General features: G+C 47.4%; 1 protein-coding gene across 12 annotated transcripts in view; it reads left to right on the top strand.

Moving 5' to 3' along the window:
* The window catches only part of PSD3 (pleckstrin and Sec7 domain containing 3), a 148,868-nt gene that overhangs the window by 75,011 nt on the left and 46,800 nt on the right, over nucleotides 1-27,057 (top strand). For 11 of the 12 annotated variants that reach the window (XM_065549840.1, XM_065549837.1, XM_065549836.1 and 8 more), the window contains 3 exons: nucleotides 4,256-4,368; nucleotides 7,301-7,359; nucleotides 12,654-12,743. In XM_065549840.1, the coding sequence (XP_065405912.1) occupies nucleotides 4,256-4,368; nucleotides 7,301-7,359; nucleotides 12,654-12,743 (262 nt within the window). Of the gene's footprint in view, nucleotides 1-4,255; nucleotides 4,369-7,300; nucleotides 7,360-12,653; nucleotides 12,744-25,351; nucleotides 25,699-27,057 lie in introns of those variants that run through there. The other variant, XM_065549848.1, reaches the window with a different exon arrangement.

The raw sequence follows: 27,057 nt of genomic DNA, 5'->3' as shown, positions 1-27,057 counted from the left end.
TCTTATCCCTCAGGGCTCAGGGACTGGCACCTGCCTCGGTCAGGGTGCACCTGGCGGCCATATCGGCCTTTCACCCGCCGGTGCAAGGCCGCTCGGTCTTCTCCCACTCGATGACCTCCCGTTTCCTGAAGGGCCTTAACCGTTCGTTCCCGTACGCTAGGCCCCCTGTGCCACAATGGGACCTCAACCTGGTCTTGTCCCAGCTCACGGGGCCCCCCTTTGAACCCCTGGCTACGTGTTCCTGGTCACACCTCTTGTGGAAGGTGGCCTTCCTAATAGCGATCACGTCGGCCTGACGTGTCTCGGAGCTCAGGGCCTTAACCTCAGAACCCCCCTATACGGTTTTCCATAGGGATAAAGTCCAGCTCCGCCCACACCCGACATTCTTCCCAAAGGTGGTCTCCGCCTTTCATATGGAGCAGAGCATCTTCCTCCCCGTGCTCTGTCCCAACGCCCACTCCTCTAGCGAGGAACGCCACCTCCACACGCTCCGTGTGTGTAGGGCGTTGGCTGTTTATCTGGATCGGACTAAGCCGTTCCAGAAATCCGCTCAACTCTTTATTGCCTCGTCCAAGCGGGCAAAGGGGCAACCCATCTCCACCCAGCGGCTTTCCCGCTGGATCACCTCGTGCATACGTGCGTGTTATGATTTGGCAGGGATTCCCCCGCCACCAATTGTAAGGGCACACTCTACGAGGGCTCAGGCCTCATCATCTGCCTACATCACCTATGTCCCCATCCAGGACATTTGTAGGGCAGCCACGTGAGCCTCTGTTCACACATTTACTTAGCACTACGCGATCGTCTCCCAGTCTAGGGATGACGCCGGGTTCGGCAGGGCGGTACTTCGTCCCGAACCATCGTGAACTCCTACCCACCTCCAATAGATATTGCTTGGAATCATCTACTGTGGAATACACAGGAGCAATCACTCGAAGAAGAAAGGACAGTTACCTGTTCCGTAAATGGTGTTCTTCGAGATGTGTTGCTCCTGTCTATTCCACACCCCATCCTCCTTCCCCTTTGTCGGAGTTGTCCGGCAAGAAGGAACCGAGGGTGGGGGGAGCCCGTAGCTCCCCTTATAGCGCGATATACAGGCTCCACTCCAGGGATCGCAGCGGTGCTCCCCCAGTACGGGTACTGCTAAGGGCAAAACCTCCGGCACCGGTGCACGTGGCGAGCACGCACACCTACTGTGGAATAGACAGGAGCAACACATCTCGAAGAACGCCAGTTACGGAGCAGGTAACTGTCCTTTTTCAAATGATCCCTCACAAGGCATACTTTGTACGAAATTTAATATAGTCTTGTAAAAGGGGTGAACATAGAGGTATAGACTGTCACAGTTGGTAATCTTCTTGCCTGTTCTGGTGATCGAGGGGAACAAATAGTAGTACCGTGGCCTAGCTGTGGTGCGTTAAAAGTTAATAGGAAAGACATGATTGAGCCAAATCAGAAGAATGAGGGAGTTTGACAGCAGAATCATGATATGCGCCAAGCCTTTTTGGCTAGCCAGGTTTGGAATTCAGGCTCTCCAGTTGCACTGCCCACTCGAGGTGCTGAGCTCTTCTGAAATCGTGTAAGCACCTAAGAACGTCTAGACCAATGGGAGCTGCTGGGTGCTCGTACTCTTCTGAAACTCTGGCCGTAGCATTTTAACTTCCTGGGTTTAAAAAAAAAAAAATCGGAATTGGGCCTCTCCCTTTAATATTTAGGTTTGTTATTTTTAGGAGTGAAAACATCCCCTCTGTGGGGCAACAGTCTGCTAGCACTGATATAAATGACAGCTAAATAGTAATACATTTAAAGGAGAGAGATTTTTTCCATTGATACAAAACTATGAAGATTAGTTTATAACTGCCCCCCCCCCCCCAAAATAAGGACTTTTTGCAAGTGTAGTTTCCAGGAGCTCAGTCCTGGAAGGTGCCGAGTACTGTGACCTGCTCCAACAATGCACTTAAGCAGGTATTTAACTCTTTGAAAACTATGGTACTAGTCATGTGCTTAACCACTTTGCTAGATTGGAGTAAGAATGCTCAGTTCCATGCAGGATCGAGCCCCATGTTGTGGAATAAGCGCTACATGTTTCAGTTTGATAAGCTATGCAGTGTGATTCCAAATATACTTTGTATTTCAAATGGTGAAATCCAGTACCTTTCAGTGCATGTTTCAGGGGGGTGTTCTCCCCAGGATTATGCATAACTCCCATTTATATTAATAGTAGTGCCCTTCAATAAAATATATGGTACAGTAGCTGTTGAGAACATTGCAACAGCAGTGTTACTACAGATCCGGATTGTGCCTGGTCATTACATGGTGTGCAGGGGCGAGCGTGCAGAGAGCCTTTCACCCACCATCTTAAGGCCTGTCTCAGTCACAGACCCTGCTCCCTAGGGGCACATATCACAGCAAAGGAGGAGGGGAGAGGCAAGGAGGAGGTGGGGACATAGCTTCACCCAATTGGATCCCTGAGACGCAGTCCACCCCAGGGCTCTCGATGGGGTGAAGCGGCTTCATATCACCCACAATGTAGGATCGTGTATATTGGCAATAATCTACCCCTACCGCATTTGGGCCTCGCCCACTCAACATTGCAGTATTCTTCGGATAAAATAATGGAGGGTATATTTTGTACTGAATATTAATTTCTGTGGTCCTGTGGCTTCCCTTGCCTTTTGTCTTGTTTGTTAGATTGTAGAGTTGTTGGGGCAGAGAACATGTCTTCTCTGTTTGCAAAATGGAGGGCAGCGATATGAGCTGGGGAGAGACTAGAGCATGGCACAGTTATGTTTAACTATGAAGTAGATTGTTTAAAAATAAATACATAAAATTAACAACAGTTCTAGCGCGTGCCTGCGCACACACAGATATAAGGTCTGGTGGTGCAGAGATCTCCTAGGCAGCCAGCATCAACTCACTCTCTCTATATATAAAATATGAGATTATTCAGCTACACCACTGTGGACTTCCTCCATCATGTAGTGTAAACAAAAGGAGCATTTACTAATACAGTTTTGCCGACCACAAGGGCTCAAAAATCATGAGTCAGGCCCCCAAACATCCCGAGAGTTTCAGAAATAGCACATCTGGTGTACGTTGTATTTGCCTTCTTGTGTTGAGCCTTCAAGATTTACGTTTTCAAGTTTTTCTCTGCAACCATAAGGGCTGGAAACACCCTTTAAAAAAAAAAAAAGTGGAGACTCCCATGCGGTCACCTGGCTGCAGGATTTGGGAGTTTACGAAGAGCACCAGATTTCACTGGGGGAGTTGGCAATGCTGCCGGGAGGAAGGATGCTCTTATGGTTAGGAAACTGTTCTGAGACTCAGAAGGCGTGGGGGTGGGGAGTGGAAAGGGGTTGGGGTGGGGGGGTACTTGTGGCTCTGCACAAACTTCCTGTAACCATGGGAAAGTTACAGTCTCCCTGTGCCTCAGCTTACAGGGCTGTGGTGAGGACAGATTTGTTAGGGCCAGATGGTTCCTGCTCTTGATGCACTTGGGTGAGGGAGTCTCGCTTTCCTTCCTCCCTTCCCTGGAGCTCCCCATAGGGTGGGGTGGCCCCAAACCACTCCCATACTGGGGATTCTCAGGGCACAGTCTGGCCCTTAACAGGTGGGAGGCCTGGGGTACTGTGGTGATAGATGCTAGAGAGATGGCTAACCATAAACAGCATTGTCTCTGAAGCTATTTAATCCAGGCCTCAATCCTGCAGAACCTTAATGCACATGCCTATGTTACTACCATGAGTGGTGCCATTGATTTCTGTGGGACTATTCACAGCAGTAAAGTTAAGCACGTGCCTAAGTGTCTGCAGGATAGGGACCAAAGTGATCATTTAAAGAACAACAGAAAATGTATTTAAAAATTGCACCATCCACAATAACAGGCCTGCACCAGTCTTCTGTCAAAGCCCAAATAGGTAGTGGTCCCAGCTGTGCTCTTCCTTTTTTTATCCCTTGCATATTCTCTGTCCAAAAAGCCTCAAAATACAAGAGGAAAATATTTAAAATAATACTGTTTTGTATCAGTACATTTATCCTACTGCTCAGACCATCAATAACTTGCTTGCCCCTTTCAGGTTAAATGCATAGGGAATAATTATCTAGTTGGGCTTTCTTCCATTAGAAGACCCTTGGAAACAAGTTTTTGATATGCAGTCATCAATCCCTTCCTGTGAAATGTGCTATATTATAAGGGCAATGCCAAGCCAGTAGAGATCTATGTTTTTAATTTCAGCTTTCTTTAAACTTCTTTTAGGAGTTTCTTTAAAGCCTTTTCACTTATTGGAGAAACTCAGGAAAGAGAGAGAGTATTAATCCACTTCTCCAACAGATACTATCAGTGTAACCCGAACACCGTTTCTACTCAAGGTAATTTTGCTTCTGATTTCTAGGTCATGGGCATTCCTCTTTGTTCTTTCACTTTTGGCTATAGCCTGTATGTTTCCTGCTAGAAATATTCTCCTGCCTGAGGCAAAACAAGTATATGCATGAAAATGGACTGTTTGTGGAAGGCGAGAGATTGACAACAGTGAGAATGGTAGTCCTCTAATTTATCCTTGCCAGAAGAATGGTATGAACAGAGGCAGGGCAACCTTATTCATATTGGCCTCCGTTCAACACGGTATTTAAACATGCCAAAGTACTTGAGTAGTTCCTCAGCATGGCTGCGTACATGCTTAAAATTGGGCATGTCCTCCCTGGCCTCATTGCATGTAGGCCAGCTAACATCAATTAGTAGGCAACTTCCTCTTCAGCACTCTCAGTAATTTTTAAAATTTGGAAAGGAAAAAACAAAACCAAGAAAGAAAACATTCCCGAATAAGAGAACAAACTGTCTGCTGACATAACTCCATTGAATTCGATAGTTATACCAACAGAGAATTTGACCTAAAAATTCCAACTACTTCAGATGATGCGTAAGTCTAAAATAAAGATAGAAAGAGAGAGAAAGAAAGAGGAAAAATGTATTTCAGGCCCGCTTAATCCCAGCTACCTAGATGATTTTAGCTACTAATACTTTAAAATTGGGGTAGAAGAAGATGAATAACCAACTGTGCACATCACAGATGAAATAAGACATTGTTTGGAGTCAGAGTCAAGAATTGGGTATAGAGAGGATTAGAATTAAATCTACTGTAGCTGACTCCATACTAAATTGATATGTTCCTCCATGACACTCTTAGGAAGTGAATTGTTGAATCTAAAATAAATGTTTAGCTTCACCCAGATCCGAGGGGTTGATTGTGTCTTTTGGCTCAGCCCTCTACGGGGAAGTGTGGTTAGCTGCTACATCCCAGGGGGGTCCACCGAAGGATGCGTGATGCCTGTACCGGAACACCCCAAATCGAAACCCTGGGTGAATGGGAGTTACCATTGCTGGTGATGGTAGCTGCTGTTGTTTTATTTAATACTACTGTAGTACCCAGATACACCACTCTGGATTGTACTCTGCAGTACAAACACCTAAGGAAAAATGGTTCCTGCCTCAAAGAACTTACTCTCTTAAGGTGTGTCTACACAGCAGGATTCTTTCAGCTACGGGTAGTGTACGTACATGCATAACCCCCCAGCATGGGTATAAACAGCAGTGTAGACGTGATGCACGGATTAAGCCGGTAGGGTGAAGGCGCACAGGAAGGGTGTGGTGGTGTACTGAGTACGTATCCTACACGATCTATATTGGCCCAAGCCATGACTTCCTATCTACACCGCTGTTTTTAGCAGTGTAGATCCTGCTGCCTCCTGCTGCTGGAGCCTTTCCTTGCTGCAGTGAAAGGCTCTGGCAGTGGGGAGCAGCTGAACCCTTTCCGGATCACCTCCCCTCTGCCAGAGCCTTTTACGGACACCCGTAGCTACCCACATCAGTGTGGACACAGCCTGCTTCCCATTGGGGTACGTAACTACAGGTACACTACCCCCCACTGAAAGACATAGACATAGCCTTAGGGCCTGATCCCGCAACGAGCCTAGCACATACCTAGTCCCACTGGCTTCAAGATTCGATCACATCTTATTTATTTCTGTTCAGTACACAGGATGGACAGTGCATACGGCCCAATGCCTTACTCACTGCACATCATCCAGAGCGCCCACTGAATAGGAAATAGTTCATTTCCTCACTGGTTTTTTTTTTTTATGGTGCTCATCAGTGTAATAGTTGAATGCTTCATAGAGAGGGATGAATGTGTCTTCACCCATCCCCGGTGAGGCGACACCATGATGGGGGTACTGAGGCGCAGAGAGATGATCGATATTTTCCGGTGTTTGCTAGTTTGGGGTGACCAATGTGAGACGCCTAGGGCCTAAGCTCCCACAACTCCCATCAGCACTTCGGAAAGCTGGCTCCAGATGTCTCAAAATGAGGCCTCAGGAAAATGAGGAACACAGTCAGTGGCTGCTTCTGCAAAAGTTGGCCTACGTGACTTTCCCAATGCCACATAATCAGCCAGTGGCAAAACCTGAAAGAGAACCCTTTTCTTCCGGCTTCTAATCCAGTGCTGTCACCCCAAGAGCCTCTTCCCATGGATCCCTGCCACACTGACTACACAACAGGCAGCGTCTGCTGCGTGTGAGGCTGGGGTCCTGTGAGCACCAGCAGCCTCTTTCATTGTGCAGCCCTGCCTCATTCCGAGTCTAAGACAAGCAGTTCAGGAGTCAGGGGTCCTGCCCGGGGAAATAGTATGTGCTCATGTTATTCAGGACTATGTTTCTGGAAGACCAGACATGCCAACTGAGAGAGGCTATAACATCTCCTTGCTGGAAGGTCAGTGGTGTCCCAGGCAAGGAGACAGGGGGTTTATTCTTTCTGTTCTGGCCCTAACGAGCAAAAAAAAAGAACTGATTCCATTTGGTGTACTGATACCCGCAAAGTAGCCGTGAAAGTGTGGTTTTTACTTTATTTTATCAGTCGATGCTGCAAGACGGTTTTGTCAGGTGATAAAAGACGAAAGAAAGTATGAGATGAACTGACTTTCGTTAAATGACTTTAGATTGATTTTCCTGCATTTTTCTGTGTGTTACTTGATGAGCAGATTCCCCTTAAAGGCAGAGACAGACTAAGTTGGGGAGCAGGGTCCTAGTGCAATCTGAGCTGATCTTAAATACATTGTCTTGGGTAGTGTGAGTTTGTGTAGGGTGACCAGACGTCCCAATGTTATCAGGACCTTCCCAATATTAGGGGCTTTGTCTTATATATGTAACTATATCCCCACCCCACCCCAAAAAAAAAGTGTCCCGTTTTTTCACACCGCTATCTGGTCACCCTATTTGTGTGTGATATTTGCTCTGTTTCTTTTCCCAGATGGAGTCCATTGTCTCACCTGTGCAGTGATGCTGCTGAACACTGACCTACATGGCCATGTGAGTGCACATGCTAAGAACATGCTCTGCCCTTGTTTTCAGGAAGTGCTTGCCGGTCAAAGTTGAGCTTTCAGGAAGTGGTGCTGGTCGCAGATCAGCCCTCTCGGGCGCTCCTTGTTCTGCACGGTGCTCCTCCTTGGGAGCAGGACTGCCACTGGCCGCTCTGCTAGCAGCACAAGGTGCATAGGCATCCTCGCCGCCCGTGTGCTTGGATACAGTTGCAGTCCTTATGCTCCTCAGAGCACAGATACTGCTTCCTCCATGGGATCGCTCAAAGGCGGTCGTCTGACAACTGGCCAACAGATCCTGTTGGGGGGAAAAGGCTGCACCCCCAGAAGGGGCGTGACAGTGGGTGTGGTTCCCTGCATGCCCCTCCCGACCTCCAGGAGGGTTGTGCCCACTACCCCAGTTGCAGCATTGCCCATCCCTTGGGTGGGGGAACTGAAAGCTCTCCTCCTCCTGATGCTCATCCTCCTTTGTGTTGCTCTTCCTGGGGACAGCAGCCTGTTCTGGCCCGGCAGCAGCAGTGTCTGTTGGCTTCTACCTTCCCTGGGGCTTTGCTATCCTGGGGAGGAGGAGAAAGAACCTGGGAGGAAATGGGGAGGTTTGGGCAGCCAGTTATGAACTGGGAGCTTCTTGGATGAAGTGACCACAGTTAACGTCCATTCAGTATCCTCTGCAGCTGATGTGAAAACACACATGAGCCAAATAAGGCAAAGGGTGTGTCCGGCGCACTTGATGCAGTCGGAGACTACATAACATATTTCAGTGCTCTAAGCACCCCGTTGTAGGTGCTCATGGTGAGATATGACTGCTCTGAATTTTAACCGTTTGCTGCACATTTTTGGGGAGTCTCCACTACACATTTAGGGTCTAAATCTGCACCCCTTAAGTTACGTGGACTAGCACTTACCCTCAGGAGTATTGGCGTCAGCCGGCTGGCTTGTGTGAGTAAGAACTACTCCGCATATGCCGTTTCCAGAAAACACATACATTTGCACAAAAGCAAGTGCTACCCAACAACAGCTCCACCTTGCAGTCTGTCATGCAGGTGAAACCTCACTGAAGTTAGTAGGAGCTTTGCCTGCGTGAATGACTGCAGCATCAGGCCCAGAGTAATTTACTCTCCAAGATAATGGTATCGGCAATACAGAGATAGAGTGAGATTCTTGTGGAAATCTGGATTCCATGCCCATTTCCGGTGGGAAGTGGAGTTTCTTCTTGTTGGATAAAGCCAGAAAAGGTGTAACACAGTGATGCTTTAACTGGAGACGTAATACAGGGCTCTACCATGCCTGCTAGGCATCGATCCGCGTTGAGTGCAGTGCAGAACTCCCTCTCCCGAAGGAGTGCCAGGAAGGATTCTGCCCTCCGAGAAGCAAGTAGCCCCCAAGGGGAGCCACATCCCTACAATGGATGCAGCGAACTCCCTCCCTAACTCCCTGCTTGGTGGTCTCACTTTGTGGCCATGCCCCCTCCCTGCCTCTTGGGGTGGGGGGGTGTCTTCTTGTTTCCCATTGGCGCACAGAAGGAACTAGGGTGACCAGATGTCCCAATTTTATAGGGGCAGTCCCGATATTTGGGGCTTTGTCTATAGGCGCCTATTACCCCCCATCCCCGTCCTGATTTTTCACACTTGCTGTCTGGTCACCTAGAAGGAACAATTCTGGCAGGCATTTGTTCAAGGGAGGGCAAGACTCCTTGACACAGTGTAAGAGCCTGGGAGAATCTAACCACAATTTCTAGCCCCTTTTCGTTCAGTGCCATTCTACTCATAGCCGCTAGGTGGCAGAGAAGGACTGGCATTTGCCTGAGTTATCCTTGCTCCAGCAGACCCTTGCAGATGGCCTCTCTGTGCCCTACAGGTTAAAATTAACGCATGGACACAAACTGTACCTCAGCCGCCCTATCGCCATCCGAGGGGAGGGGAGCTATGTGATCAGGCGATGTGGGGGTAGGGTGGGATGAATACAACCTTACATTGGTTTGATGTGGCTGTTTAATTTGTATTTCAGAAAATGTATTTACAATGCATAGAGACCTGCCTTAAAGCACCCCAGGGACCGACCCAGAGTGGGTTCTTAATGAGGAAGGGGATATTCTAACCGAAGCAAGGCAGAGCTGTCCTTCAAACATTTGGGAACCTTTCGGGGTGGCTCTTACAAGAAAGGAGGTTGCCCCTTTTACAGACTTCAGAGCAACTCCAAGGAATTTATAAAAGTTACAACTAAGACTTTCAAAGTTGTCTGAGGGACTTCAACATCCATTTCCCATTACTTTTAATGGGGAGTGGGAGTCCAAAGTCCCTAAGTGGCTTTGCAGATCTCAGCCTCCAGATTTTGTAAGGGAAAAATAGTTACAAGCAAACTCTACTCCCAGAGAGCCACATTCCGCTACCCTCTCATGTTGAGAACAGTGCCTTTCTCCTCCAGGAGTCTCATTGAAGTTGATGGCACATCTCAAGGAATAAGGCAGCACTCATCCTGAGTAAAAATAAAGCTCCAGGAATGTGCCCCAGAGATTTCCCCGTTGTTTAGTTGGAGACTATCCCTTTACACTGCTGCTGAGGTTAAGCTGAGTCTGTGTGTCGTAAGACTGTGTAACCCTGCAGGTTTCTGTGACTGGTGGTTATTACCATGTTGTCTTAAGTGTAGAGAACACAGAGCGGCTGCCATAACAAGTAACAGAATCCTGCATGTATTTCTCTTGTCCTTTCCTTCCTTGGATCACCTGTAATCCTTTTATTCTTTTGCATTTCCCTTATAGGTGGTAAGTTGGGTGTTTATAACTTTGAATGCAGCCTCTTCTGCACACATCGTAACTCCTGTTTTCTAACTCCAGTGTAGTGTTCCAGCCTGTTCGCATGTCTCTGCTATGCAGTGAAGCCTACCAAAGAAGTAAATGAATGGATCTAATGAACCCCCTTTATTCCTCCCTGTCTTGCTGCAGTTCATCCTCTTTCCATGTACTGGAGTAAGCTACTTCAGTTACCATGTGCTGGAAAAGAAGATCTAAGAAGGAACCTAGTAATATGGGTAGCAACCCACTTCAGGTGGGGAAATGAATTGTAATTTTAGGGTCTGATTGTAGCAGCAAAAGCCTAAATCTAAAATTAAAACCTCACCCGTTCAGAGCTGTTTCTCGAAGCTTAAAACCAGGAGTTAGGGCCAGGTTGGGGGCTGGTGTGTACGTTGTTCTGCTCCAGGAGAGAGTGTAGGTCAGACACCCCTCTGATGACACAGTTCCTTCCTGGTCGCCCCTTTGCTCTCTCAGAAGGGGGAGTGATTTATTGCTGGGTTATACAGTAGCAAAGTGCAGCATCTCCTTGTTGGATCAGCATTGCTAGGTGATGTGGTGGGGGTGGAATCCTGGCTCAGCCCACTCCTCACCTCTCCCTGCCCGTGTGCTCTGGTGAGTGGCAGGCACAAAGAACAAGGGATAATGTAGACTTAAAAGTCCGTAACTTGTATAATAGATGGAGCTCCTTCAGTCTGTCAGGGCCTGTCTGCACAGCAGAGTTAACCTGGGCTCTTCCTCACGTGTTGTCCCTAACCCAGCTCCTGTTGCACATGGAGCCTTCTCATCAGAGTTTTTTGGTGCTTTCAACCCAGCTGGGGGTATAGGCTAGCACTGCTTTAACTCAGGGTGGTAACCTGCCCACTTTGTAGTGAGTGATTCACTGTCTTCTCACGATTCTCCCACGTACCCGGATGGACACACAAGTTCTTCCATAGTTCACCGGGAAAGAATCATAAAGTGGCTCAGCTTATTGTAGTGCTAAGAACCATGGGCTATACCCCTAGAAGTCCTAGTGACACACACGGGGGAGCGCAGCACCAGTGAGGTCACAGTGACTTGGCTGGGCCTTTGCAGTGTGGCTGCTCACAGCCAGGCCAGGGTTACCTGGGTACTCTGACCCTGCTGCTGATCACCTGCGTGCAAGTGAGAGTATAAACCAGGGGTGGGCAAACTACAGCCCGTGGGCTGCATCTGGCCCCTCAGGGCTTTGGATCTAGCCCGTGAGATTGCCCCCCATGGCGCTGTGGGCCCCGCGCTGCTCTCAGAAGCGGCCGGCACCACGTCCCTGCGGCCCCCGGTTGGGTGGGCCAGCGGGCAGAGGGCTCCGTGCGTTGCCCTTGCCTCCAGGCACCGCCCCCCGCAGCTCCCATTGGTGGGGAATGGGGAACCGCGGCCAATGGGAGCTTTGGGGGAGGTATCTGGAGGCATGGCAAGGGCAGCACACACGGAGCTCTCCGCCCCACCCTCCCCCAGGGGCCACAGTGCTTCCGGGAGTGGCGCGGGGCTGGGGACAGGGCAGGCAGAGAGCCTGTCCCGGTGCACATCGCTGCCACCCCGGAGCCGCTTTAGGTAAGCAGCGCCAGGCCGGAGCTCGAACCCCTCCTGCACTCTGGCCCCCAGTTCCCTGCCCTAAGCCCCCTCGTGTACACTCTGCACCCCTCCTGCACCCCAACTCCCTGCCCCGAGCCCCCTGCCGCACCCTGTACCCCTGTGCACCCCAACCTCCTGCCCTGAGCCCCCTCCCGCAGTCCACACCCCTGCTCTGCCCCAATCACTTGCCCTGAGCCCCTTCCTGCACACTGCACCCCCTCCCGCACCCCAGCCCTCTGCCCTGGCCCTGCATACAATTTCCCCACCCAGATGTGGCCCTCGGCCCAAATAAAAGTTTGCCCACCCCTGCTATAAACCAAAAAAGGACCTTTGGATTGGAAATGCCAGTGCAGCCCCAACCTCAGGGAGTCACCGAAAGTTAGGGTTAGAAATATGGGGTTTAATTCAGAGCTTTATTTTCCAGTTCAAGTTTCAGTTTCTAACCTGGTGGAAGAAGTTCTTCCCAGCTTCTGGGCAGCAGCTTTGGCAACATGGCTCCAGCTTTCTGTGAATTCAGACCTTAAAGTTCTATGAACATAACTCCACCCTTTGTTAAATGCTTGGAGATCTGTGGATGAAAAGCACAGGGCAAGTGCTAGGAAACCCCACCACCACCTCCATCCTCATTATGATGTTTGTGTACTACTTAACATCCATTGTTTGAACGGGAGGCTGGGTTATTAACACACATTTCTTGTGTGTTTTCCTGCTGGGTTTAGGAAGACGTACGTGCATCAATGTCTGTATAATTCTGGGAATGCTTCTCTGCACAGCCTGCCTTGGGCTCAGACTAAAGCAAGGAGATGCCATCCATCCAGATGTGGTTTTCTTAAGCCTAACTGTTGTTGGACAACAGCACCAATCTGATTGTACGTTTCTGTAATGCATCTTTTGGTGATTTCCAGAACATTGGGAAAAAGATGACCTGCCAAGAATTCATTTCCAACCTTCAGGGGATGAACGAAGGCAAAGATTTCCCTAGGGGGCTGCTGAAGGTAAGGGATGAATTTAACGGCTGGTTTTAAAATAAGAGATTTGCTTGTGCCTTCACTGACTGGTTTCTGAGTCACAGTTAAAATAGACCATGCGATTTATTGAATTCTTATTTGTTAGTCACGATGGTGAATGGGCTTTTCTCTGCTCCCAAAGTACATAAAAAAATGCACTCCTGCAAAGTCAATTAGTAGTCCCAATGAGGATACTTGCCGTGCATAAAGGTAAATCTGTGCATTAGTCTCTGCAGGTTTGAGGCCAGAGTTTTTAATAAAAGGAAACAAAGGTGTGTCACAAGCTACGAGTGCTATGTAATGATAAGAGCAGGGACAAAGCCAGCCAGTTACTGCAACTGAATATTTAAGAGGGACCCCTGAATTGTGTATTCTATAGAGCTTGGGAAGAGGCGCATAGGGGCTTTCACATCAAAACGAGAGAGATCATTTCAGATTAGAATGCATTGTCCTGCTTTTCTTCAGGGTTTGTTTGTATAATTTTTGCGAGTCTTTAAATGTGAATAACTGCAGAGCCTGAGCTGGCTTCATCTCATTTTAGTAGCAATAATAGTGGGAAATATTTCTTTTCCTTTGTCTGGTGGTTGGCATGAAACATCAGGCTGTTTGAAGGGAGACTAGAGTTCATGAATTGTTCAGAAATGGGAAAATACGAAATATTGTTGCACCTGGCGCCTGACCCAAAATCTACTGAAGTCAGTGGAAAGATTGGATCAGGCCCCTAATGAAAATGCAAGACACAGTATATAGTTCAAGGTCGTTTTTTTAATTTTTGTGGTTTCTCCGGTTGCTTTTGGCTCCTCTTGGGCTCTGTTTCCTAAATTTAAGCCCCTGTTTGGAAAAAATAAAAACCTTGGCCTGGGTGGTTCATAACCGAAGTGTCGCTGAAAGGACGCTCGCAGGTAAACTCATTTCTACCATTGCCTTGGAGAGGCATAGTGGGATTACTTGGCAGACTAATTAAAGGCTTTTATTGACTAGCTAGATCTCCAATGCTGTCTTTAAATAGCCTGTTTAGTGTACAAAAGGAAGATTTCCATTGGGCTTACCTGCTGTTTATTTTTCCGCTGTTGGAAGAATAATGATCATTATCCTGGCCTGTGCTATTAAGGACCTTTAGCACTGACCTTAAAGCTATCCTAAATGGGTAGCTATAAACCTGGGATAGCTGGCTCTGTGCCAGCCCAGCATAGGGAGTGGGATAGGGCTTGGAGGGGTTGTTTCAGGGGTTAAAGAGGGTCTGGCAGGAATGCAGTACTCTCCATCAGTCCCTGCCTGCCGTTGTCCCGGTTCCTGGCAGATACTCTCACCTGTGTGGGAGGCTGATTAGACCCCGGTCCGGCCCCAGGATCAGAGGGGGAGGAGGCAGAAACGTGGCTTTTAGAGCCACTGTTGCCTGTCTCCTGACTCTGCTGAGATGTGCTCTGGCACAACTGAGGGTTTGCTTCTCGTTGTTTTTTCTTAGGAAATCTGAATGTACCAAGAAGCAGTAGCCTTGTTTTTCAATAGCTCTTACTGGCAGTCTGCAGCGGATATCATAGCAGCCAATACAGGCTTTATGTTTAGAAATAAAAATCAGGCACATAGGCCTTTATTCAGCAAGGTGCTTTTAATGTAACTGTTCCATTAGCAACACTATGGATGAAAGCAAATTCAGTGTCTGACTCAGAACCCCTAAAAACGGTGCCTCTCTAGTGTCCTTGCTCTTGACTTCGCAATTCCTGTTAGATCTATGCAGAGTCCACAAGGTGGCATGATGTCACAGCTGAAAACGTAACGGCGAACAAGAGTTTGAGAATACCAGACGCCCACCTCTCATCAATACAGCAGGGGTCAGAGAGAGTGAACTGGACCTCTGCGAGTCACAATTCTTTCTCCATTCTCCTCTGGCTGGCAAGCTAGGCATTTGCCATTATATGGAGCTGGGCTTAAAGGTATATTTTCCAAGTTTAGTGGATGCAGGGAAAGTTAATTTTTATTTTTTTGTAGGCTCATGGCTAAGCAGCAGTTCTGCAGAAAAGGACCTGGGGATTACAGTGGACGAGAAGCTGGATATGAGTCATGGAATCATAGAATATCAGGGTTGGAAGGGACCTCAGGAGGTCATCTGGTCCAACCCGCTGCTCAAAGCAGGACCAATTCCCAACTAAATCATCCCAGCCAGGGCTTTGTCAAGCCGGGCCTTAAAAACCTCCAAGGAAGGAGACTCCACCACCTCCCTAGGTAATGCATTCCAGTGCTTCACCACCCTCCTAGTGAAATAGTGTTTCCTAATATCTAACCTACACCTCCCCAACTGCAACTTGAGACCATTACTCCTTGTTCTGTCATCTGCCACCACTGAGAACAGCCAAGCTCCATCCTCTTTGGAACCCCCCTTCAGGTAGTTGAAAGCAGCTATCAAATCCCCCCTCATTCTTCTCTTCTGCAGACTAAACAATCCCAGTTCCCTCAGCCTCTCCTCATAAGTCATGTGCTCCAGACCCCTAATCATTTTTGTTGCCCTCCGCTGGACTCTTTCCAATTTTTCCACATTCTTCTTGTAGTGTGGGGCCCAAAACTGGACACAGTACTCCAGATGAGGCCTCACCAATGTCAAATAAAGGGGAACGATCACATTCCTCGATCTGCTGGCAACGCCCCTACTTATACAGTCCAAAATGCCGTTAGCCTTCTTGGCAACAAGAGCACACTGTTGACTCATATCCAGCTTCTCATCCACTGTGACCCCTAGGTCCTTTTCTGCAGAACTGCTGCCCTGCCAACTAAACATGGAGCCATTGATCACTACTCGTTGAGCCCGATGATCTAGCCAGCTTTCTATCCACCTTACAGTCCATCCATCCAGCCCATACTTCTTTAACTTGGCAGCAAGAATACTGTGGGAGACCGTATCAAAAGTCAGCAGTGTACCCTTGTTGCCAAGAAGGCCAATGGCATATTGGGCTATATTAGTAGGAGCATTGCCAGCAGATTGAGGGGAGTGATTATTCCCCTCTATTTGGCACTGGTGAGGCCACATCTGGAGTATTGAGTCCAGTTTTGGTCTCCCCACTACAGAAGGGATGAGGACAAATTGGAGAGAATCCAGCCGAGGGCAACGAAAATGATTAGGGGGCTGGGGCACATGACTTATGAGAAGAGGCTGAGGGAACTCGGTTTATTTAGTCTGTAGAAGAGAAGAGTGAGGGAGGATTTGATAGGAGCCTTCAATTACCTGATAGGGGTTCCAAAGAGGATGGAGCTCAGCTGTTCTCAGTGGTGGCAGATGACAGAACAAGGAGCAATGGTCTCAAGTTGCAGTGGGGGAGGTCTAGGTTGGATATTAGGAAACACTATTTCACTAGGAGGGTGGTGAAGCACTGGAATGGGTTCCCTAGGGAGGCGGTGGAATCTCCATCTTTAGAGGTTATTAAGGCCTGGCTTGATAAAGCCTTGGCTGGGATGATTTAGTTGGGGATTGGCCCTGCTTTGAGCAGGGGGTTGGATTAGATACCTCCTGAGGTCTCTTCCAACCATAATCTTCTACGGGAAAAGAAAATAACTGAAAGCCTCAGGAGCCATCTAGCTAATTCTCCAGGAAGCTGGCTGGCCCTGACATATGCCACAGGTGGAATCTGAATTGCCATGGCAAGGAAGAGCCATATTGCAGATACTGCTCTCCTGCATAGTATCTAAAACAACCAAAGAGCAAGTAAAAATTAACTCTTGCCTCTAACTAGACTCAGTCAGTCCCATTAACCTTCAGTGCCACTGAGAGCAGAATCTGGCTCCGTGAGTTTATTTTGTATGCCTTCGAAATGGCAAAAGTTTGGTTTGCTGACATCAAGCTTGCTGCATCCTGTGAAGTAGAGTGGTGAGACTGCTTGGAGCTAGGTAATACTCTCTTCATTATCAGCTTGAGAAGCTCTTTGATGTGAGATCCGATTCCCCCTCTCCTCCAAGCGAGGTCTCTTTGTTTTACTAAGGTTTCTTGTACAATATCGACACTTGGATATACAGCACAGAGCTTTAGAGTTAGGCTGCAGAGTCTTTGATACCGTTTCAGGAGCTGAGATTTTATTCTTGCTGGAATTTTAAATGAGAAATCCAGATCCGATCTTCAGCACCTTGTGTCTTCCTGCAGATCTGCTCATTAACACTGACTAGAGCTTTACTCTGATATCTCAGTCTGTGATCCATTCCCCCCCTTTGTCAGATCTGAGGTTGTTGGTTTTTTTAATGTTGAAAACCGAGAGGAATAGAAGCATAAGTAACTGAGATTAAAAGCTTGGTTCCCCTGAGACCTGATTGCAGTATTTATCCAATCAATACTTTACCAGGCAGGGAGAGATGTTTGGCTTGCTTTTAATTCCACCCTAGCTGCAGTAAAACCGTCTGTCACACGTCCCATGCAGCTGCCATCAGTTACTAATGGATGATATAAATGGAGCTATTGGACCTGAGTCTTGTTTACCCTAAGGCTCCTTTATGGTGCTCTGGCAGTGCAGAGGCCTTGAAGTGGGTGCCAGTTGTTACTACACTCACTCAGAGGCCTCTTCATGTCGTCAGACTGGTGTAAAGGGTCTTGGGGTAAATGAGAATCAGGCCCCCAGGCTGTGATTCTCCCCTCCCTTGCATAGGTGTAAATCAGGAAGAACTTCATTGACATCGATGGTGTTAACTGGCGTAAGAGAGGGAGAATCAGGCCCGTTAAACTTATTATAACTTGTTAGGTACCTTAGCCAGTTAAAACAAACCTGGTTATCATGCAGAACTGTGAACTATGATATGTTGCAGATAGTTGTTATAATTAGCATGTATTGCTAATTAGCTTCTCTAATCAGTGAGATTCTGATACCCTTACATTGAATAGTACCTTACTCTATGAATAGCCTTATTGGAATACAGATGTGAGAAGGGGTATCGGAATCTGTCCCTAAGAGGTATATTAGCATGATAGAAGAACAGGAGTTCTTCTATCCGAAGAAGTGGGCTGTAGTCCACGAAAGCTTATGCTCTAATAAATTTGTTAGTCTCTAAGGTGCCACAAGTACTCCTGTTCTTCTTTTTGCGGATACAGACTAACACGGCTGCTACTCTGAAACCTGTCATTAGCATGATAAGTGTTGTGTTGTTGTTAAGGTAGATGATTGCTAGATAATGAAAAGTTCCTACAATACTTTATTTCCAGATTCCAGGATTTTGAGTCAAACCACGTAAGCAGAAAAATCTAATATCTGTATTCTTCTCTAAAGGCAGATAAGCCCTAGTGTTTTGTCTGGGAAATCAACACAAGCTAGCAGCAAAAGTCTAATTATGTATGCCAGCTTTGTGCCTCTGAATAGAGGAAGATAAAACTTTTTGAACAATGACCAACAGCTCAAGAGACAAAACCTTTAATAGCTGTTTAGAAATACTTATTTTCTTCTTATATGCTTCAGGGATTGCCCAGTGAACAGAGCATTGGGCTAGAGTTGGAAGACCTGGGTTGTGTTCCTGATTGTGCCGCTGATGGATTGAGTGACCTTCACCTCTCTGTGCTGCTCTTGCTCTCTAGCTATTTGCGCTGTAAACTCTTTGGGGAAGAAACTCTCTCTCCCTACACGTTTATAGAGCAGCTAGCACAACGGGGCTCCTGTCTTTGTGCGGACCTCTAGGGGGCAGGGAATGAGGAGAGTCTCCAGCATTAGCAGCAGCAACTATGTAGTTTAGTACCGGCTTCTCAGTGATTGTTTGGGGGTTTGTTTTCATCCAAGAAGGCAAAGTCTTATTAATGTATTGTCTGAGGATGGACCATTTAAAAATGGACTCTTCCAGGTGGGAACAATCAGTTTCTTCATCCTGTTAAATAATAAAAGCTGTCAGTTACAGTCTGACTTGTTAACTGAAATGTTTAGCAGTTCTAGAAGATGAACATGAAAATTCTGAGCTTTCCATCTAGCCCTCTAAATTGTCAAGATTGTCAGTTCAGAAAATACATACAGTGCTATTCAGAAATGACTGTCCCTTTAAAATCAGAAGCCTTGGATCCTTCTGAGTCGGGAAATCTCTAATACAATGTCACACACACATTTCGGTCCTTCTGACATATTACTCCCACCTCCACGTGGGTAGAAAACAAATTCTGAAAAACAGTCTTTGATCTTCCACCCACTGATCTGCTAGAAATTTAAGTTCTGTACTGCAACTCAGGGGAAGGGGGAGTAGAAATACAATTTATACCATATTTTTAAAAAATGCTGTTTCCATTGGTTTTGGAATGACTGCTGTATAAACCTTCTGTGCTCCTGCATTCTGTTAGTCATCACACCTTGAGAATGACATTGGGCTACTCTCCGTGACCTACTTCAACTATTATCCCTTCAAACAAGAACATTGGGTTGCAACTTGAATGTTGATGTTTTTCTTTGATGCCTGATGTTAAATAGAGCACTTAGTTTTCTTTCAAGGTCATATTACCTGATGATGATGTGTGTAAGGTATTAATAAGATATTAGTAAACACTAAGGGTACGTCTACACTGCATTGTAAGCCCAGGTCTGTGGGACTGGGCTTGTGGATTCGTGTTTCCCAACCTGCGCTCGCACGTCCACGCTGTGCTGCAATCCTGGGTTTCCAGTTGCTGGACCCAGGTCTCTCAGCTGTGCTCACGTGTCCATACTGCACTATGCCGACCTGCTGACTTGAGTGTGCGGCTTGAACTGAGTCCACACTGCAAAGTGACAGGCTCTGGCTCTGACACACCCCAAAGTAGGGTCCTAGGACTTGGGTCATGAGTGCTGGCTGACCCGAGTCAAACTCATCCGTGTGTGGATGGAAGTGGAGGTTGGGTTCAAGCCGAGTCAGAGCGTGGGCTTAGCGGGCAGTACAGTCATACCCGAAGGGGCTGTTTCTGGCCTCGCTGGCATGTAGGAGCCACACAGGAGGTGGAGGGGCTGGGGCAGAGTTCTCCTGGCACCGGAGCACCATAGACCTGACTTCATTGCCCCTGTGCTATTCCCTTCCACAGGCCCAGGCCTCGGGGGCATGCTGGAGGTGGGGCTAGGAACAGGAAGGAGCATGTCGGGGGGCTGTGTCCATAGCGAGCTCCACAGGGTGTCCTGGGCAGCCTGTAGGCAGCCCTGAGGAGGAACCTCTAATTTAAACCACAGGCCAGCTTTGCCCCCTGGCCTTTGCCTTCTGTGCTCCATCTCTTAGGAGGCATTGCACCAAATGCAAGACAGGACACCCATGTAAAGCCCCCGCCATTGTTAAAGTAGCCTTCATTTCCTGGATTGCGCTCGGCTTTATGAATTGGGATGGCATGAACGGTCGTACGTACGGTTCTGAGACAAGGCCGTATGAAGAGCGTCTCAGCTGGGCAATTTAGGCTTCAGCACTGTTGGGAGTGTTTATTGCAGGTGCGGAGTCGAGGTTGTCAATGAACTAGCCAGAGATTTTTTTTCTGTGTGATTCAGCAGTTGCTTCTGAAACCAGCCCTTCTGTAACCTCAGTTTTGATGTGGAGGTTTTTAGTAGAGGGGCTTTTTTTTTTTTTATGACTGTATTTAATGGTACATCTTCTGTTGCAACTTTAACTTAATAACTTTTTTATATTAAATAATATGCTGATAATTTTTAAATGGAAGTCTCAATTAATGTATAACCCTATTTGTCTTTGTGAGCAGAGGATGTAATTAGAGTATAGTTATTAAAACAAGTAATGTAATAACAGGACCTGATTCCCTTGCAGGTTATCCCTATTTTGGTATAAATAAAAAATAGTATGGCCTACAATATTGTTATTGTGGGCTGAGGGGAGGGCCTAGCTGGGGAGTGAAGTTTCCTCATTCTCCAGCTATATTTCGAGCCGTTGTAAAGGGAATGTTCAGAGTGATTTTTGCAGCATTTGTGCGGTATCCGTGAAATCCCAGTTGTTGCAAAGGAGTTTGTTTTCATTATCATATCAGTCCCCATGGTTAGTAACATGACACTTGATTTCAGCAGCGAAAGAGAAAGGAGAGTTTCTCCCTCTACCACTTCTTCACCCACCACCGGAAAAAAAAGGAAATGGAAGGGTGAGGCCTGATTCTGATCTCACACCAATACTGTGTTGGTGTTACTCTGCTGACTTGAATCGATTTACTGATGCAAAGCATAGGATGAGATCAGAATCAGTTCCATGGACATATGGGACTCTTCATTGTGTTCAGACACAGAATACATACATGTACATAGTACATCTTACCTCGGAAGAACACAGCAGGCTTGATCCTCCTGTGTGGAAGTCAATGGAAGTTTTGCTCTAGACTTCCATGGGGGCAGGATCAGACCCAGCATTTCTGTAAATGTCTTGTCTTGTATAGTGTATTGCGGTCAACCGAGGATGGATGGCTAGCATGAAGACAGCATAGCTAGATAACATCAGAAAGCTACATGGATATCCATCCTCCTCCTACCATGCATGAAATATGCTGTGATCCTATTACAGCGTCTCCTCATTTTTGCCTTTACCTGACCACTTGTGCGTGTAGAAGACAAAAGTAGTTGCGGTCAAGTATCCGTGACTGCTGTACACTCGGTCGATTGAGGCATTAAGATTTAATTTATGTTGTCAACCTGTGACTGGTCAACAGACCTCAGAAATCGTTATATTAAATATCAGCTCCCCAAAGACAGCTGATTGCTGATCACCTTTTGGTGTCTATGTTTAAGAAGATATATAGTCTATACGCTTCATTCATGCAACGGAACCCATTTGCATTTTGTGTGTTTGGATTGTGGGGCTGGTTTTTTTAAACAGGGGGAAATCTTCCTCTGGCGAATACACAGATTCACTTAATATTGTCGTCTTTCCTGTGTCCTAATAACTGTGCTGCACAAATATGTCACTTGGTCTCAGGAGTGGGTTGGGATTTTTTTAAATGAATGTTTATTTTTTGTCAGTAGGATCAGGCTTGAGTGGTACTAATGGATTCTTGTCTCTTTGTTTGTAGATAGCAAAGCTCTTCTTTCAGTACAGTAGTGGGAGTTACTTTGGGCAAGTCTACACTCTAAAGTGAAGTTGACTTAAGTTATGTTGACATACAGCCACTGCAGTAAATAAATCGATTTGGCAAGTCCACACTAGCTCCTTCTCTCGGGGTACATGCCCTCACCAGCAGCACTTGCACCGATTTAACTGTCAGTGTGGGGCCTTGTGGGGTGCTGACAGCCAGAGCCCCACCATGGCTTCAGGTATCAGCTGCTTTAAGTCGACCTAACTCTGTCGTGTAGACCAGGCCTTCGATTGTGTTCCACAAAGCCCATATCGAATTTCTCTTCCAATATCACAATGCAGGTCTTTCACATTCATGTCACCGTCTAATATTTTGAACTAAAATATATTCCATTAATTGCATCTCTCCAAACTGTCCAGACGAATATTCGCTAATTTCTTCCTGCTGCTGTTTATTATTTATACAGCAGTAACACCTGGCAGCACCAATCAGAAACCAGGGCCCAGCTGTGCAAGGTGCTGTACAGATGTGCAGGGAGATGAGCTCGCAATCTCGGTGATGATAAAACTCTGCAGGTGGGTTGGAGCGAGAGGAGAAGGTAGCAGTAAAGGGAGCAAATCACTGTACAGTAAGCCAAGGGCTTAGTTTGCCCTTTGCCTAGGCTTTGCAGCATGCTGGAGCTCTGTAGCCATCATGGCAGAGGCACTTTCCCCCCTCCCCCCGAATTTTGGGTGTCCAACTAGAGACAGCGAGGGCCTGATTTTCAGAGGTGCTGATTTATAGCTTCCAGAAATAGGATCTGATCCTTTGTGTAGCTCCACTGACCCCAGGGGAGTGCTGCTGATTTTATACCAGGATCTGGCCCACTGACTTTGATTTCCTTGAAGTCTCTCTTTATTGACCCAAGTTCTGTTTTTCTGACCTGCTTGGAGCAGTTCTAGGGCAAGTTCAGTATGGTTTCTTGCTGCATCACACACATGGATCTTCCATGATGAAGACTGTTTTGCAATCAATCCACGATGGAGTCAGATGACAAATGCGTATTTTAATCCCTCAGTTACTAGGCTGTTGCTAGTGGTGGTGGTGTGGGGGGAAGGCCATTGTCCACATGGCCTGATACAATGGGTATGCCCTGAAAGCCAGGGGCTCTTCCTGCTGTGAGCCAGGGGTTGCAGAATACAATGGATGTGACCTGACTTACTCCGGTCTCAGGGACACACCAGCAAATAGAGAGAGGCCTTTCAGAAAGGAAAGTGTGTTTATGACCAGCTCTTAACGCTTGGTGAAAAACGCAGGTGCTAACAAGTAAGAAAGGTTTAGAGGTGTCCCCGGTAGTGGTGATTTCCACCTCTTCCAGCCAGTGCATGTGGGAGTTAACCGACATGACTGCTGGGTGGGTCAGGGTCCGGGAGATTCTGAGAACTGGCAGAATGGATCTGCCGCAGATGTAGCAGAAGCCTTCTGCTCCTGTCACACTGCTGCCGCGTTGGCGATACACGTTCTGTCTCTGGGAACCCGAGTGTCTGGCGGTGAGGCATGCTGATTGCGGTTCAGATGTATGTAAACAAGTGCGGACCGGGGGGGACTGCATCCAGTCCCAGTTCATTTGTCTCCTGTAACAAATGTGTCTCTGCACTAACCAACAGCGGCTAGCAGCACTTCTTGAGAGCCCTTAAGCCACCTGGCACTGCAGTGCTCTGGCCACCCCACAGGCTTGCCCCCCAGCTGAGGGAGGGACTCATAGAATCGTAGAATATCAGGGTTGGAAAGGACCTCAGGAGGTCATCTAGTCCAACCCCCTGCTCAAAGAAGGACCAACCCCAACTAAATCATCCCAGCCAGGGCTTTGTCAAACCTGACCTTCAAAACTTCTAAGGAAGGAGACTCCACCACCTCCCTAGGTAACCCATTCCAGTGCTTCACCACCCTCCTAGTGAAAAAGTTTTTCCTAATATCCAACCTAAACTTCCCCCGCTGCAACTTGAGACCATTACTCCTTGTTCTGTCATCTGCCACCACTGAGAACAGTCTAGATCCATCCTCTCTGGAACCCCCCTTCAGGTAGTTGAAGGCTGCTATCAAATCCCCCCCTCATTCTTCTCTTCTGCAGACTAAATAACCCCAGTTCCCTCAGCCTCTCCTTGTAAGAAATGTGCCCCAGCCCCTTGATCATTTTTGTTGCCCTCTTTGTTGCCTACAGAGGCGGGAGAGTGTGGCACACAGCAGCTAACCCAGCTCTCTACCACCTGAGGATTTTCCTGTCACTGAGGGAATGTGACTGGTGAGGTGGTCTGGCCTGTGTTGTGCAGGGGGTCAGACTAGATGATTTAATAGTCCTGCTGGCCCTTGGATGTTCTGGATCTCCAGCTGCCTGGTGAGAGCCGCTTGTCAGCCGCCGTGTATATCACAGCAATGCAAAGGCCATTGTGGAGGGCAGCCACGTGACTGGCACATGCTGGAATGTTTTCCTGTTCAGCTCTGGGGCAGCTGAGCACTGCATCCCAGACACCTGTGATTCACCTCCATTTGTATGGGTACATCTCTCCTGGGTTCCCATCATCCGCTCATCTTCCCCACTTGTACTGGCTGGCTACCTGCTCCATCCTGTGTCAGCAGCTGCCACTACCTCTGAGCTCTCGCCTCTGAGCTGGTTGCTATGGTTACGTGCAATCTGCTATGTTCTGGGTCTCCAGGAGCCAGAAATGAAGGCGCTTTTGCAGCGTTTAGGTAACCAGCTCCTCTCCCTTACTGGGAGCATCCACCCTGTCTGAAACCGTGCATGCTGATTGGATGACATTCGTTCCTGCACAGAGACCAGCAAAGGGGCCATATATCACTTAAGCCCTCAAAGTGGGGTTTGAGTGGGCTTTAGATGGTGCCTAGGGCTTGCGTGGGGCTGCAAATTGCCCTCGGTTTGTTAACCTGTGTGGATGTGCTGGCAGGACAGGGTACAGGATATGGGCTGCATTCCTGTTTTGGAATGATTTTTGGAGCATCTATTTCCTTTGCCCGTATTTTCACTGCAAAGGGGAGACACGTGCCCAAGCTTCTATTCCCAGTTCTGCAACTGATTGACTGGGTGACCTTGGACAATCACTTGCCCTCCCCTGCACCTCAATTACCCCATCTTAAAATGGGCACTGCAGTGTCCCCTTCATGCCTCTTTTGAGGGCACTTGGAGGTATCTGGATAACAATGCAGCTAGAGGTGCTAAGCATTGTTACTATTCATTAAGGGCAGACAGTGACTGGGGCGTCTTTATTTTTCTAACCCACTTTCCAGAGCCCTGGGATTGGTTTTGTAGTGTCCTGGAATCCATCAGCATTTTTCACTTGCAAGGGCCAGTGTCTGACAGGTTACTGAAGGCTTTTATTCGTGGTGTCTTTATTTTATTGGAAACCTTAATGAAGGAGGCATGACATCACAGGAATAAAAGGGTTGCTCTCTGAATTGAGAATGAATTGCTTTGCTTGGCCTGTTGCCATTTGTTCCCGTATCTGGGATATGTGTCTTTGTGTTTGTGCCTGTGTTAGTGTGTGTCCGGGGAGGGGGAGCATATGCTGAAGAAGGGAGGGGAGCAGGGGTGGAGTTTGTCTCTCTTTTTTCAGGGCCAGTGACGTGAGCAATGCCTGGAACAATCAGACTGGCTCAAAACAGTGTAGTTGAAGATGCTGGAGCAAACAGCCTGGTGCATTTTAAGCAAACACTGAGCGCTCCAGCCTAGGTTCACAGACAGTCCTTACAGATTTGTCTCCAGCTTTACTACACTGCACTGGTCTAGGGTGGGCCATTGTTTCTCCTCTCCCCCCACCCTCACTCTTGGAAATGATTGGAGTTAATAGTGTGCAGAGCACCAGCAAGGTCCGAGTGAGAGCCACAGGTTCCGTGAAATACTCCCGAGACGACTCTCTCTGGCGACAGTCCCACCGGTCAAAGTCTATGAAAATCTCCAACTCCTCTGAGTTTTCTGCTAAAGAAAGCAAGGTAAAAAACAAATGCACAATATTTCTGTCTGCTGTGAATAGGGATAACATGCTAGAAAATCTTGTACTGATGGTCTGGTGAGGAATGAAGGCAGTTCATATGGCTCTGGGTAATCTCTAGTGATCACAGAATGGCTGTGAAGCCAGGAAAGATCCATCGGTTTGAGAAGAGACTGAAGGCAAAGAGGATTGGTGTTGTGTAGATCGGATTTTAGAGGGATGCCCTGTCTCGAAGCTTGATGCAACAGTAAACACTGAAAACTTGCTCGCTGGAATGCTAATTGGAGCTCTGCTGCCTGCATTTGCAAATTCTCGGTCTTGGAATTTTTTTATTTTGGGGAAATTATTTATACAGATTTCTTTAAAATCCATTTTCCTCCCTCTGCTTTTGTCTATGAGGGAGTTAGATAAAAATATCGTCTCACTTGTACTGCATGATTAAATATTATGATAAAATATTGATTAGGAAGGCTCCACTGTACGCTGGTAGGGATGTATTTATGGTTGTTTGCTTAACATGGATATAACCAACTGCTCCGGGAACTGGGTTTAGTGTGCTTTGAAGCAGCAGAGCACTGTAGGCAAACACACACACATTGTATGCAGGGTTGGCGCCTGCCTCGTTCCACCACTCTCTGTGTACCCATTCCCAGAAGTGCTGATCCCCTCCAGTGGGAGTGGGGTACTCAGCATCAGCCCAACACCTCACAGCATCTGGCCGTATGTGAGCAAGATGCTTTAAATAGTGAACAAATTTCCCTCTACCTTCCTTTCCACCTCACACAGATTATAACACAGGTTCGAATGCTAGTAGCTGCTCACTAGGGAGTGTTAAAACAAGATAAGGCTAGAGTGGTTTTGAAGAACATCTAAAGGCATCTAGCCATGATTTGTGTGTGTGCATGTGCTCCTGTATCATGTTTACACCCACACACACGCATTTTATTTATGCTGGAGACCTACTGTTTCTGTTTGTTCCAAATCCCACATACATCAGTGCAGAAGTTACATTCCAGCAGACTCTTCTGAAGGAAGGTGATGATGAAAACATCCCTTCTCTCTGCAGGTATTCTTTGTTTTGTCCGGGTTATGCACTCGTAGTTTATAGTACATGCAATGTTCAGTGAAGACCTAACGCTCTTCGCCTTGGAGCAGTGCAAACTTTTCCAAAGGTTTTACTTCAGTTTCAGTAAAACTGCTTTTGAGAAGGACTTTATTCAGTATAACTAACACAACATGGCCATGGTTGTTTCAGTGAAATAACATGATAGGGTTTCCTGGAGATTGCTGGTGCAATGTCACCGAATCATAGAAATGTAGGACTGAAGGGACCTCATGAGGTCAGCTAGTCCAGTCCCCC

Source organism: Chrysemys picta, chromosome 6 (assembly GCF_011386835.1).
Source record: "Chrysemys picta bellii isolate R12L10 chromosome 6, ASM1138683v2, whole genome shotgun sequence".
NCBI classification, from domain to species: Eukaryota; Metazoa; Chordata; order Testudines; family Emydidae; genus Chrysemys; species Chrysemys picta.
Note: the sequence above shows the minus strand (reverse complement) of the source record. Positions and strands in the feature narration are given on the sequence as shown.